Here is a 14615-nt window from a genome sequence, read left to right as displayed (position 1 = left end):
CTTCTAGGAGTTTTATGGTTTCAGGTCTTACATTCAAGTCTTTAATCCATTTTGAGTTAATTGTTGTGTATGGTATAAGAGAGTGATCTATTTACATTTTTTTGCATGTGGCTGTCCAGTTTTCCCAATTATTTATTGAGGAGACTTTCCTTTCTCATTGCACAATTTTAAACAGGGTGGTCAGGCTAGGTTTCATTGAGAAGATGATACTTGAGCAAAGACCTGAAGGCAAGGTGAGGGAAGGGTGAGCAAGGGAGCCTGGATTATTTGGGGGAAGAGCACGTCCAAAGGCCCTGGAGCATGAGTGTCCCCAGCTTTTTCAAGGATAGCAAGGAGGCCACTTTAGCTGGAGCAGAGTGAGCATGGTGAGAAGAGAAGGAAAGGAGGTTAGGGGCAGATCAAGTAGAGCTTTTAGCCTGAGGGAAATGAGGAACCATTGGAAAGTGCTAAACAGAGTAGGGACAGAACTCAGACTTCAAAGGATTGACCTGGCTGCTGTGTTCAGGCTAGACTGTGCAAGTGCTGGGTGGCAGTAGAGAAGCCAATGTAATCAGTCATACCGTTGAGGCAGTAGTGACTGCAGACCAGAGTGGGGACAGGCGGAGGTGGTGAGAAGCAGTAGGATTACGGACAGATTCTGAAGTTAAGGCCAACAGCATTTTTTGACAGACCGAATGTAGGGTGTGAGAGAGGAGGCAGGGAGGCCTCCGGGATTTTGGCCTGAGCATGTGAAAGAATGGGGTAGCCACTGATTGTGACGGCAAAGACTGTTTGGTGGAGCACGTTTTTTGTATTGTTTTGGTGCGTTGGGCCAGGAGCGCGGGTCGGACATGGTAAGTTCGAGATGCTTATTACCTATCTAAGTGGAGTGGGCACCTGGATTTTGAGGCTGTCTGAAGAAGCGACTTTGTGGACATCTCTAAAGAAGTGAGACCCACTGAGGTACTTCCAGAACTGGCCACCTTCCCCTCCTCTCCTAAAGGCCGGAACGTCCCTGGAGGGCCTGGTCGCACCGCAGCCCCTTCTGCCGGCAAAGCCCTTCTTTTTCCTCTTTGGGGAACGGCGAGAGGAATGAACAGAAATCACGCGCCGCGGCACGGCCATCCCCTAACTCGCGGCAGAGAAACAAACAACGCCCCTTGGGGTACAAAAGTCAGCCGACTCCCCTCCTCCAGCACTGCTCAGCCCGAGCCGGGGCCGGTGGGCGGGGCCTGCGGTGGGCGGGGCTGCGGCGCGAGGGCACGCCACAGAGGGGGCGTGGCCGGCTCGGCGCGCGCGCTTGCTGCCTGCCCGCCGGCCCCTGCCGCCTGCTCTTCCGCGAGTGATCAGCTGGTCTGCGCTCCCCTGACGTGGGCCGCGGCACGTCACCGCCGAATGGCAGCCTCCAGAAAGGCACCGCGAGTAAGGTGAGGGGACTCTGCCGGGGAGCCGGCTTCCGGACAGCGCGCGGCCCTCGGGCCTGGGCGCGCGTGTTGCACCCCGGAGGGCAGGGACCAGCGGGTGAGGAGCGCCAGGCGGCCCCCCCGTCGTGCGAGGGCCCCGGCTTGCCCAAGCCCCCCGGAGCGGGAGCAGGGGAGGGGCGCCATGCAGCCCGGCAAGTTCCGGTTCGTTTCCAGCGGGGCCGCGGGCACCCCCGGGCAGCCAGAGCCCGGCTGCCGGGCGAGTGTTGGCGGAGCTGCTGCGCTCGGGCCGAGGGGGCGGGGGCAGACGCCGACCCCCGGCCCGGCTCGAAGGCCCCGCCGTTGCAGGAAGTTGGCCCCTGCTGGCCCCTCCCCGAGTGCGGGGAGGTGGGTGAGACCCTGCCCTCGTCCCTCTTCCCCGGGAATCTAAGCCTCAGATTACAACCGGGACAATACTGACACCTGCAATTCGCTTTACTGATCTGTCAGCGCCACAAAAATAGGCAACCGCGGGCCTCTCCCTACCCAAATGCTCTCAGAGGCTATCTAAAGAAATACTTTGGCATAATCTCCAGGAAAATCTCACCAGTAAGCTGCCCTGGGTTCTCCCTGGATACAGGGAGGTGAAAAGTATAATCCCCGATCTCACATTTAAGCACGTTTCAGCCCCCACAAGCAGGGTATTCTTATCAGAGCAGCTAACAAAGTGGGAGACTGAGAGATACTTTGCGAGTTCACAAAGGCCAGAAGCCAAACTCCCTGGGGATCCACATGGGGTCAGCCATCCTCTGACCAGTTGAGACTTGAATGAACACGCTTGGCAGCATGGCCAGACTCACTTGCTGAACACAGACCATGTCTTGTGTTTGTGAGTGGACAGATCCCACGCTGGCCTTGACCTGGACTTGACCTTGCTACAGATGTTAGGGATGAGTAGAGAACCAACCATCTGCTCTGTGGCAGGGCGTGGTGAAGTACGGCAAACCTGCATGTGGAAGGAGCTGCCTGTATGTTAAATGCTGGAAATGGAGTCAGGCAAGTGGATAATGATGAGTTAGGCCCTAGGCGGAGAAGTACCCTTTGAGGACCAAGGTGGTCTTTGCTGGATTCCTATAATCACAATGTTTTAGGGGCAGGAGGGTCTTTCAACATTAGCTGGTAGAGCCTCCTTACCTCACACAACAGCGCACTGAGAGGCTGAGAGAAGTGAGGCTGTTTGCCCCAGGCTACTCCCCTAGTGGCAGAATTTGAGTGCTATTCGGTGTAAAATGACTCAGGTTAGGTGATGGAAACTGAACTTAAATTAGCTTAAGTAGAAAGGGATTGAGCTGGCTAGTGCAGCTGAGTCCAGGAGACCAACATTGGCATCAAATTTGGCCTCTCTTTTCGCATCTCTTGGCTCTGATTTCTTCAGTGTTGGCTTCATTCTCAGGTAGACTTTCTCCTCATGGCAAGTTATGATAGTTCTAGGCTGACAGCCCCAGCAGAAATAGAGCCCTCTTCCGGCCCCGTGGCTTAGCGGTTAAGTGCGGGCGCTCCGCTGCTGGCGGCCCGGGTTCGGACCCCGGGCAAGCACCAGACGCACCGCTTCTCCGGCGATGCTGAGGCCGCGTCCCACATACAGCAACTAGAAGGATGTGCAGCTATGACATACAACTATCTACTGGGGCTTTGGGGGAAAAATAAATAAATAAAATCTTTAAAAAAAAAAAAAAAAGAAATAGAGCCCTCTTACCTCATGGTTGGAGCGGAAATCCCAGATCTGATTCTCACTGGGCTGACTTGATCCTTATATCCATCCCTGAACCAGTCATTGTGGCTGGAGGGATGGATTGACCAGGCCTGGGTCCCAGAACTTGGTGGGTTAGTGGGTGAGACTCATCTCAACTCCGGGGACTGAAAATGGAGAAGAGACGTTCTCAAAAGGAAAACTGATCAAAAGAAGGAGGGATGGATTCTGGGTAGGCAAAGACAATATCACTCACTTCCCCGCCTTAGAACTTGTTCCAGTCTACCCTTGTCTCACCTCATGAGGTGTGGTTGAACATCTTGGTGCTTGTTTTGCCCCATCGTGAGCAATAGACATGTGTGATTCTCATCTTGGACTGGGGCAAGGTGGAGGGTAACCAGACCCTCCTGGGATTTCTTTAAAAAAAGAGAGGAGGAAAAGTGTGCCATAACTATCTTATGCAGAGGTTGAACAGGAAGTTCTCTGCACACATGTTTCCCCTTAACCACCTCATGGCACATCATAACATTGAGAAGGTGTAGACTGCAGAAGTCCTGGGAGGGGCAAGAGCACTGAGCTGGAAGTTAGGACGCCTAGACTCTAGTTCTAGGCTGGCTCAGTCACCAAATAGCTGTGAGGCCTTGAGCAAGTTGTTTGATCTCAGTTTCTTTGTCTAAAGGAGGGAGCTGAGTTGGATGATCCCTGAGGTACATTCTAGCTCTTAACATTTTATGACAGCCCTGCTTTTAACTGAGAGCCTGAGAATGTGTCTGTCCAAGTAAGTGAAGGGTGGATGGATCTTGGACTACAGAGACTAGGGTGTGACAGGAGCAGGACAGCTGATGTTCAGCTGCTCCGTGGCTGCTTTTATCCTGACGGGAATGTGGAGGTGGTAATACAGGGACAGCTTGAACTCACGTTCTCTGTGATCATCACCTGTCACACCTGATTTCTGGTCTTAGCTTTGCAGCTACTGAGGTGTATGGGCTGTGGCAAGTTATCTATATTTCTTCTCTTGTAAAATGAACGAATAGAGCTACTTCTGTGTAACCTCCCTCCAGCTCTCTTGTCCTATGTCTGAACTAGTCACTGGGACCAGTTAAATTTGAGTATGTAGAGAAACTGACTTCCTTGGCTTGCAAACGTGCATATGAAGTCAAGGGGAATCAGGTGAGAATGTGACTTGTATCTCTGTCCAAGAAAAAGAGGTTTCTTACTTTGTTAAATATTATAACACAGCTTTATTGAAATACAATTTGTATAGCATACAATTTGCCTATTAAAATGTGCAATCCATTGGTTTTTAGAATATTCACAGAGTTGTACAGCCATCACCACAGTCAATTTTAGAGCATTTTCATTACCCCCAAAGAAACCCTGTACACATTAGCAGTCACTCCTCATTTCCCACTATACCACCCCAGCTCTAGGCAACCACTAATCTACTTTCTGTCTCTATGGATTTGCCTCTTCTGGACATGCATATGGAATCATACAATGTATGGTCCTTTGTGACTGTCTTTTTTCACTTAGCATAAAATGTTTTCAAGGTTTACTGTGTTGTAGCATGTATCAGTACTTGATTCCTTTTTATTGCCAAATAATATTCCATTGTATGGATAGACCACTTTTATTTATCCTTTCATCAGTTGATGACAATTGGGTTGTTTCTACTTTTTGGATATTATGAATAATGCTGCTGTTAACATTTGTGTACAAGTTTTTATGTGGACATATGTTTTCAGTGTTCTATACCTAGGAGTGGAATTGCTGGGTCACATGGTAACTCTGTATTTAGCCTTTTGAGGAACACTGGACTGTTTTCAAAAACTACACCATTTTATATTCCCACCAGCAATGGCTGAGGGTTCCAATTTTTCCGTATCCTTGCCCATACTTGTTATTGTCTGTTTTCTTAATTATAACCTTTCTTGTGGATGTGAAATGGTATCTCATTGTGGTTTTGATTTACATTTCCCTAATGAATAATGATTTTGAAAATCTTTTCATGTGCTTACTGGCCATTTGTATATTATGTCTTCTTAGGAGAAATATCTATTCAGAACCTTTGTCCATTTAAAAATTGGGTTGTCTTTTTATTTTTGAGTTGTAGTAGTTCTTTATATACTTTGGATACTAGACTCTTACCAGATATATGAGTTGCAAATATTTTCTCTCATTTTATGGGTTGTCTTTTCACTTTCTTGATAATATCCTTTGAAGCAGAAAAGTCTTTAATTTAATGGAGTCCAGTGTATCTATTTTCTTTTGTTGCTTGTGCTTTTGATGTCATGTCTGAGAAATTGTTGCCTAATCCAAGGTCAGGCAGATTTATGCCTTTGTTTTCTTCTAAGAAAACATTTATGCCTATGATCCTTGAGTTAATTTTTATATATGGTTTGAGGGTAGAGGTTCAACTTCATTCTTTTCCATGTGGATATTCAGTTGTCCCAGCATCACTTGTCGAAGAGACTTTTTACCTCCACTGAATGGTTTTGGCACCTTTGTCAAAAATTAGTTGACAACAAATGTGAGGGTTTATTTCTGAACTCTCAATTCTCTTTCATTGATCTATAAGTCTATCCTTATGCCAGTACCACACTTTCTTAATTACTGTAGTTTTATTAGTTTTAAATCAGGAAGTGTGAATTCTCCAACTTTATTCTTTTTCAGGATTGTTTTGGTTATTCTGGATTCCTTGCGTTTCCATAAGAATTTTAGGATCTGCTTGTCAACTTCTGCAGAGAAGCTAGCTGGAATTTGCTAGGGATCGCATTAAATTTGTAGATTATTTTGGGGAGTATCGCCATTTTAACAATATGAAGTCTTCTAATCCATGAAAATGAAATGTCTTTCCGTTTGTTTAGGTCTTCTGTAATTTCTTTCAACAATGTTTTGTAGTTTTTAGAGTATAAATTTTGCCACCTCTTTTGTTAAATTTATTCCTGGGTATTTATTGTTTTGATGCTATTGTAAATGAACTTTTCTTAATTTCATTTTTGGATTGTTCATTGCAAGTATATAGAAACACAGTTGATTTTTGTATATTGATTTTGTATCCTGCATTCTTTTTTTTTTGGTGAGGAAGATTGACCCTGAGCTAACATCTATGCCAGTCTTCCTCTATTTTATATGGGGGATGCCGCCACAACATGGTTTGATGAGCAGTGTGTAGGTCCATGCTCGGGCTCCAAACCCACAAACTCGGGGCCACTGAAGCGGAGAGTGCAAACCCAGCCACTACCCGACCAGGCTGGCCACGTATCCTGCATTTTTGATGAGCTTGTTTATTAGTTCCAATTTTTTTGTGTGAATTCTTTAGGATTTTCTATATTCAAGATAATGCCGTTTGCAATTGATATAGTTTTACTTCTTTTCTAATCTGGATGCCTTTTATTTCAATTTCTTGCCTAATTGCCCTGGATAGAACCTCCAGTACCATGTTGACTAGAAGTAGCAAGAGTGGACATCTCTGTCTTGTTCCTGATTTTAGGGGGAAAGCATTCAGACTTTTAACATTAAGGATAATGTTTACTGTGGGTTTTGTCATATTCTTGAGCAGGTTGAGGAATTTCTCTTCTTACGGTTTATTGAGAACTTTTATCATGAAGGGGTATTAGATTTTGTCAAATGGTTTTTCTGTGTCTATTGAGAAGATTGTGTAGTTTTTGTTCTTTATTCTATTGATACTGTGTGTTACATTAGTTTTTGTATGTTGAACCAATCTTGCATTCCTGTGATAACTCCCACATAGTGATGGTGTATAATCCTTTTTCTTTGTTACTGGATTCAGTTTGCTAGTATTTTGTTGAGGATATATGCATTTATATTTGTAAGAGATATTGAAGTGTTTTACCTTTGTTTTTTTTGGTGAGGAAGATTAACCCTGAGCTAACATCCGTTGCCAAACCTACTCTTTTTGGTGAGGAAGATTGGCTCTGGGCTAACATCCATGCCCACCTTCCTCTACTTTATATGTGGGACACCTGCCACAGCATGGCTTGAAGTGGTGCGTAGGTCTGTGCCTGGGATCTAAACCTGCGAACACTGGGCTGCTGAATTGGAGCTCGTGAACTTAACCACTACGCCACCAGGCCGGCCCTGTGATTTACTGTTTAATGAAAGAATATATGGTTCCCCTAGTAAAGAATATCTTATTGTGTCCAATGAAATTAAAGTAGCAGCCATCTGAGAGCAGGCCTGGAGTGATTGGTGAAAATGTCTGGTCTTGTTCTGGCTATGTGGTGGACTGAGCTAATGTGGACTCCTCTCCCTCTACTAACTCATGAAAATGTGGTAAAATTATAACAAAATTACCTTTAAGTTCATAGCTGAATAAAATCCAAAACCTTTTCTGTAGGCTATAACAGGCTCATTGTTATTTCTCTGATCTTGTCTCCTATCAACTTACCTCCCCATCTCCCAACACATACAACCATATCACACTGCCTCCTTGCTTTCCCTCAGGTATACCAGGCATACTCCTGCCTTAGGGCCTTTGCATTTGCTGTTCCCCTTTTCTGGAATGTTCTTCCCCTAGACATCCACATGGCTTGGTCCCTCACTTTTTTTTTAGGTCTCTGCTAAAATGTCATACATTAGCAAAGAGGCCTTGCCTGGCAACCTCATATAAAATAACCTTTCCCCTTACCTCTCTGACACTCTTTTCCTCTTGCCCTGCTTTACTTTATTTCATAGAACACATACTTACTACCTGACAGGCTGTATTCTTGTTTTGTGTCTGTTGCCTCTCTTCCTGTATCCTTCCCTCCCAGCACCCCTCCTTGCCCTCCCCACTGTAAATCTCTTGAGGTTTTGTTCGCTGTTTTGTCTAGAATAGGGCCTAGATTATAGAAGATTCTCAATAGATATTTGTTGACTTAATGGACCTGAAATAAAGAGAAATCTTTTTGCCAGAAATTTAGGGGAAGTTAAGGCCTGAGTGATAGCTGGTCAGCTGAGCCTGGGGAGGTTATCAGATGCTATAGGCCTTCATACCTGGGGTCCAGGGCATCAGATTATCCCCATATGGAGGGGGGAGACTTGTGTGTAGATCTCCGAGCTAAGAAATTAAAGTGAAAATTAGTCTCAGAAGCAAACAGTAGTGACAGTAGTGCTTGTACATTCCAGGACATGTCTCATTCTCATAGATAAAATAGTATTTACTAAAGATAAGCTCTTAATAAAAGATTACAAAGCACACAAGGAATGACCCACCAAGATGGAGCCAGCAGACCCAGCAAACTTGAGGATTACTATTTCAAGACCTTCTAATGGAAAGTCTGAAATGAATTATAAAATAAGGGCCCCAAATAATTAAAGCTAAGAGAAGGAATAGGAACCATAGTGAAAGAATAGGACACTATGAAGAAAAAACAGGCAAATTTGAGAAAGCACCAAATAGAACTTGTACATGTGGAAACTACAGTCATTGCAAATAAAATTTTCTTAGACTAGTTAAACAGGAGATTGGACATAGCTGAAAAGAATCCTTGAATTAGAGACTGGGCCTGAGAAGATTTACCTGCCATGGTGATATTTTATTTGAAACTTTTATTTATTTCGTTACTGACACTGGGGTGAGATTCTTCCAACTCACAAGGAAAACTTGCTAAGTCAAGTCCTCTCTGACTAAACCTTGCCACGTTTACTATGGTCAAAGTCTGCAATATCCTGTTTTTTTCTCTTCTTAAGGGCAAATCACCAGGATTTTCAGCTGAAAAATTTAAGAATAATTGAACCGAACGAGGTGACACGTTCAGGAGACCCAGGTGTGGAAACAGGTAATAATTTTGCCTATTAATTAGATGGAACATCTCAAAAGGATTGTAGGTCTTCCCACCCAACCCCAGTTTGGGAGAGAAGAGAAGGTCAGGGATTAATAATTGATCATGGCTGGAGGTGATGGGGCATGTATCTGGAAATTAAAAAGCATTTTGTCCTATGGCTTCCTGGGTAGTTGGTTACCATTTTTATATATTTACCACTTTTTTTAGATACTATGTTAGAGAATTATAGTTTTTGCATTTCCCATTCTGGAGGTGGTGGTGGAGATAGGTTATTATTGAAAAAGTCCTATTCTAATTCTTCTCGTCTCTAATATGATCCTTTATTGACTACCTTAGAGATTAGCTTTCAGTTTTCCTCATAAGATTATGAAATCAGAAAAGTTTATGTTATTGTGCTTTGTAAATTGAATGTGCATTCAGGAAAATCTTTTTGAGAAAACTTTCTGGAACCATTCCCTTTTCCCAGAACTGGTTAGTTGTCTTGTTGAGTTGCCAGAAACCTGAATTCTGAAAAGTGGTGTATGGCTGTATTTCTATCCGTGTAAGCCATTGCTTTTCTACGGATTACCCAGGAGAACCATAGCATTTCCTTTTAGCTGACTGAAAAAATTGATCCCTTGAAGCACATAAGAAGCCATGACTGATCTCTCTTTGGAAGATCAGTGCTATAATTACGTGCAATTTTAGGTCCTTTTTCTTTAAAAATATAGATGTAGTCAACGCATTTTGGGCCATATTAGGAGGGAAGAAAGGAAGAAGGAATGGAAAAAAGAAGTAAAGAAAGGGAAAAAGTAATAGAATCATCAAATTTAGAGTTTGAAGAGAACTTTCTTTTTATTATATATGAAGAAACACAGGTTCAGGGGGCTTCCGTTGTCTGAGATTGCAGATCCCAGCTGGAAACTGGAACCCACTTGTTTTGATTCCATTGACCTTAGAACGCTTTAAGAGAGCATTATGTCATGTCGCCTAGATAATAGGGTGTAGTAGAGCATGGACTTGGGAATTGGATAGACTTTGGGTCCTAGTTCCTGATGATCCAGTTGACTTGGGCAAGTATTTAGCTCCTGTTCCTTTATCTGTAAAATGAGAGTAGTGAAACTTCCTTTGGAGGATTATTGTGAGAATTAACCACTAATGTATGTAAAGCTTTTGGCACTCACTCACCACCACTAAAGCTACTGATGCTGGAAGAGCGGCTTGGCATCTGTGCGTGTGCTAAGATGCTGAAATTGGAGTAAACCAGCCCCTTCTATTTTTTTTTTTGTGAGGAAGATCAGCCCTGAGCTAACATCCATGCCAATCCTCCTCTTTTTGCTGAGAAAGACTGGCCCTGAGCTAACATCTATTGCCAATCCTCCTCCTTTTTTTCCCTTTTTCTCCCCAAAGCCCCAGTAGATAGTTGTATGTCATAGTTGCACATCCTTCTAGTTGCTGTATGTGGGACGCGGCCTCAGCATGGCCAGAGAAGCAGTGCGTCGGTGCGCGCCCGGGATCCGAACCCGGGCCGCCAGTAGCGGAGCATGCGCACTTAACTGCTTCGCCACGGGGCCGGCCCCAGCCCCCTCTGTTCTTATAGCGAGACGTGTAGGAATCTCATCTGGTGCTTCAGATCCAGATTCAAAGAATGTTTCTTGAGCTCCTACAATGTACCATATGCTGTGCATGGTGCTTTCACATGTTGTCATGTTAGATTCTCCTGGCCCACCCAATGAAGTAAATAGGGTGTGCTTTTCATGTATTTCCAAGCAGTGAAAAGTCTTGTTTGTGATAAAGGCTCAAGGTTTAGGAACTTATTTCTAAAAGTAGACCCACATATGCAGGAGACTTTTAAATGAGTCATTCTCTTTAAAGCATGATTTAAAATACCTGGCAGTGTATGGGCTAATGTTACATCATGGACTAGGCTTGTTGCTCTTGGCTTCCCGTTTCTCTGTATACCCTGATTAGCTCTTGGCTGCTTCTAACATTTCTGGAAAGTAATGGGAATGAGCAGATGCTATAATATGACATCTTCTAAGATCCTAGCTTTCTTCTTTCACTGAAGAGTCATTACTGTTTATTATGTTGAGTCTGAAAAAATCAGAGACATAAAGTTTTGACATTTATTCAGCCATCTTTGAGTGAGCATATGTATGTGTTAGGTGCTGGGCTAGATACATAGATTCAGAGATGAGGATGACCTGGTCCCTGCCTTAAAGAAAAGTGATATGTACACCTGTTGCACTGTTTTTCATGGTTGCTTTCATGATTAGTTAATTATGTATCTAACTCTAATATTTGTAAACATATAATATTTAATATGTGTTTACTGTTTCTAAGTGCTTTACGTATAGTAACTTATTTAATCCTCATAAAAATTACCCTATGGGGGTCGCCAGCTTCGGCTTTCATCTCCGTCGTCTTGGCTGCCTTTTCAACCACTGCTACCTCAATGGCTGAATCCTGTAATTGCTTCCACTCCTGTCCCCTCCTCAGCCCTAGCTGCCCACCCATTCAGTCACTTTCAAGGTCTGTTGTCCTTGTGGCTACAGCTGCCTCAGCCTCTTTTCCCATTGTATGCACCTCAGTGGTAGTTGTCTCCACTGCCACAGCCCGTTGCCTCAGCCGCTGCCTGTTGCTGTCTTCTCTACCTTTGCTCTTGCTGCCACTGCCCCTTACCACATCCTAGCTGTTGGTTATGGTATTGGGAGTTCTTTCATTGTGTCTGATAATGGTGACAAAGAAGTGGCTGCACCAAGGACACCAACCAAATGTGAAGGGCATGAAGATGAGGAGGAAGGAGCCAGGGGAAGTGTTAAGAGTGGTAATGGGGACAGGTGGCATTGTGGAGGGAAGTGTGAAAATGCCACTGTAGTAGAGTGAAGCTGATGATGCTGATGATTCTGGGGAGGCCAGTCAAGAGGAGGAATGTGACGATGAGGCAGGAGATGGTGATGAAGGTCAGAATGTGGTGATGAGGAGGCAGGTTATGGTGACCAGGAGACAGAGGTGTCTTTGCCCTGCTCCATTTGCCTTTGATGGTTTTCTGTTAGTAATTGAGGATTTTGTGCTTGCCATTGGTTCTGTTGAGTTTATTGATGAAGTCAGTGACTGACAATGTTGATACATTTAACAGTCAGTGCTATAAACACCCAGTCAGTGCCATCAAAATCCTTAAGTCAGAATATGCTCAAATAGAAGCCAAATTCTATAAGGAAATTAATGATCTTGAAAGAAACAATATTGGCTTCTATCATATATTTGCTCTTTAAAATTCCAGATGCTCCAGCTGCACTCCAGACTAATTAAATCATAAGTTCCCCGGGTAGTTCTAATGTGCAGTCAGGGTTGAAATACTGCTCCAAAGTTAAGTCTACATTTTGGCTTGATTCTTTTTAACGTTAACTTGCTCAGATATATGGTTTGGACACACAAGTCTATTCTGAAGCTCCTGAAATAGGTCGTAATGAAGTTTTCAGATGCTGGCAAACTTGTAAGGTCACAATAGGCTTCATTTTGAACCCAGTGGTGATGTTGGCATACGAACTTAGGTCAGATCAGATACTTCAGATTCCTCTTTCTAAGACAGATGAGAAATTATAGGTTCAGTAGATCAGACAAAAGGAGAGGATGCCCCTCTGAAAAGTGTTCAAGTGCAGCTGTAATGCCAGGAACATGGACAGGTTTGAGTTGTGAATAGGACCATTTCCAGTGACTCTCTTTGAGTACTTCTATCCTTCAGTGACTCCTGAGGTAGAGCGCTGAGGCTGGCAGCTGAAGCTGCTCTTGCAGGTTATAATTGGGGCACTTTTTCAGTGAGTCCTAAGATCAGTATGGCACCTTATAGGGAAATCTATTGGAGATAACCACAGTGACTGAGGCTTCTATAGCTCAAGGTGCTGGCGATGATGGAGGAGAAGCAAATGAAAATGTTAAAGAAAAAGAACCAAAAAGGGATCCATACCTAGCACAGTACAAGCCACAGTGAGTCAGGGTGTCAGTCCTTGAAGATAACCTGTAGTATAATGGTCTCAATGTAACTCTCCACTGCTTACAGCATTGTACATTACGATGTATTTGGTTAAGTAAAATATTTTTTATTTGTTTAAGGAATGGGCTGGCAAAATCCAAAACACTGACAACACCAAATGCTGGTGAGGATGTGGACCAATAGGAACTTTCATTCATTAATGGTGGGAATGCAAAATGGTGCAGCCACTTTGGCAGCTTCTTACAAAACTAAATATACTCTTAGCATATAATTCAGCAATCATGCTCCTTGGTATTTACCCAAAGGAGTTGAAAACTTACGTCTGCACAAAAACCTCATGGATGTTTATAGTAGCTTTATTCATAATGGCCAAAACTTGGAACCAACCAAGATGCTCTTCAGTAGGTGAATGGATAAACAAACTGTGATACATCCAGACAGTGGAATATTATTCAGCACTAAAAAGAAATGAGCTATCAAGCTGTGAAAAGACATGGAAGACCCTTAAATACATATTGCTAAGTGAAAGAAGCTGGTCTGAAAAGGCTATGTATTGTGTGATTCCAACTGTGTGACTTTCTGGAAAAGGCAAAACTATGGAGACAGTAAAAAGATTAGTCATTGCCAGGGGTTCAGGTGGTGGGGGGAGAGATAAATAGGCTAAGCAGAGAGGATTTTTAGGGCAATAAAAACTATTAAACTATTCTGTATGATACCATGATGATAGATACATGTCATTATATATTTGTCAAAACCTGTAGAATGTACGGCACCAAGAGTCAACCCTAATATAAACCATGGGAGATAATGATGTGTCAGTGTAGGTTCATGTAGGTTATAACAAATGTACCACTCTGGTGGGGGATCTTGCTGGTAGGGGAGGCTGTGTGTACAGAGGGGTATATGGGAATACACTTGCTGCTCAATTTTGCTGTGAACTTATAACTGCTGTAAAAAAAATCAATTAGAAAAATGAGTTGGAAAAACTCATTATTCTACTTGAATTCTAATAGTATAGTTTTGTGCCAATATATGGGGTGTAGTAAAACATGTATGATGATTGTTCTATAATTGGCTTTTTCTGAAGTTGTTTTGTTATGTACTCATGGAACTATAGCTATGATATAGTCATATATCTATGTCATATTTCTGTAGTTATCACGTGGTATGATTTATTGGAACCACTCACTGATATCAGTATTTTTTGAGAACTGGTTTTTTTGGAGGAACCGACTAAAGTGATTTGAGAGTCAGCCTGCATCATCTGTGCCTTTATCACATAGAAACAGTCTCTTGTACTCACTAGGAGGCAATGCTCTTTTGATTTTGACTACTTAGAAATTAGTAAAAGTTTAAGAATTTCTAGTAGGATTACATTAATGTCCCTACTATTTTCTTTTTAATAATTTTTATATTTCTGTATTTTTCTAGAGCTAGTGACTCCAGCTTTAGTTTTATTGGGATGATAGGCTCCGCGGGACCCCTGGAACTTCTTAGGGCCTCAGTTTGAAAACGCTGGATCTACTCTGCTCTTACCATATTTTAGAGAGGAGAACACAGAGCAGTGAGGCCCTGTCCCCTTCTCCCTGAGGTCGCACACCCCATTGATAGTAGGTATTCACTAGAGCACACGACTTAGACTTTTGACTTCTAGTAGACTGACCTTTCTACGAACCATTAATCTGTGGTTAACTATTTAACAAAAAATATAAAACATACTTTTT

At 43.2% G+C, this 14615-nt stretch overlaps 1 protein-coding gene across 3 annotated transcripts in view; it reads left to right on the top strand.

Annotated features, from left to right (window-relative positions):
* Positions 1 to 1299: 1299 nt before the first annotated feature.
* XPNPEP1 (X-prolyl aminopeptidase 1) overlaps positions 1300 to 14615 on the top strand; it is a 55700-nt gene continuing 42384 nt past the window's right edge. Inside the window, exons 1-2 of one of the 3 annotated variants that reach the window (XM_014785715.2) lie at positions 1300 to 1406; positions 8824 to 8912. In XM_014785715.2, coding sequence (XP_014641201.1) covers positions 1375 to 1406; positions 8824 to 8912 — 121 coding nt within the window. In that variant the 5' untranslated portion in view covers positions 1300 to 1374. Of the gene's footprint in view, positions 1407 to 8823; positions 8913 to 14322; positions 14502 to 14615 lie in introns of those variants that run through there. The other 2 variants (XM_087432568.1, XM_014785716.2) reach the window with 2 other exon arrangements.

This window comes from Ceratotherium simum, chromosome 6 (assembly GCF_057802395.1).
Source record: "Ceratotherium simum simum isolate JZ-2026a chromosome 6, ASM5780239v1, whole genome shotgun sequence".
Classification (NCBI taxonomy): Eukaryota; Metazoa; Chordata; class Mammalia; order Perissodactyla; family Rhinocerotidae; genus Ceratotherium; species Ceratotherium simum.
The sequence above is the reverse complement of the archived record's forward strand: the minus strand, read 5'-3'. Positions and strand labels throughout refer to the sequence as shown.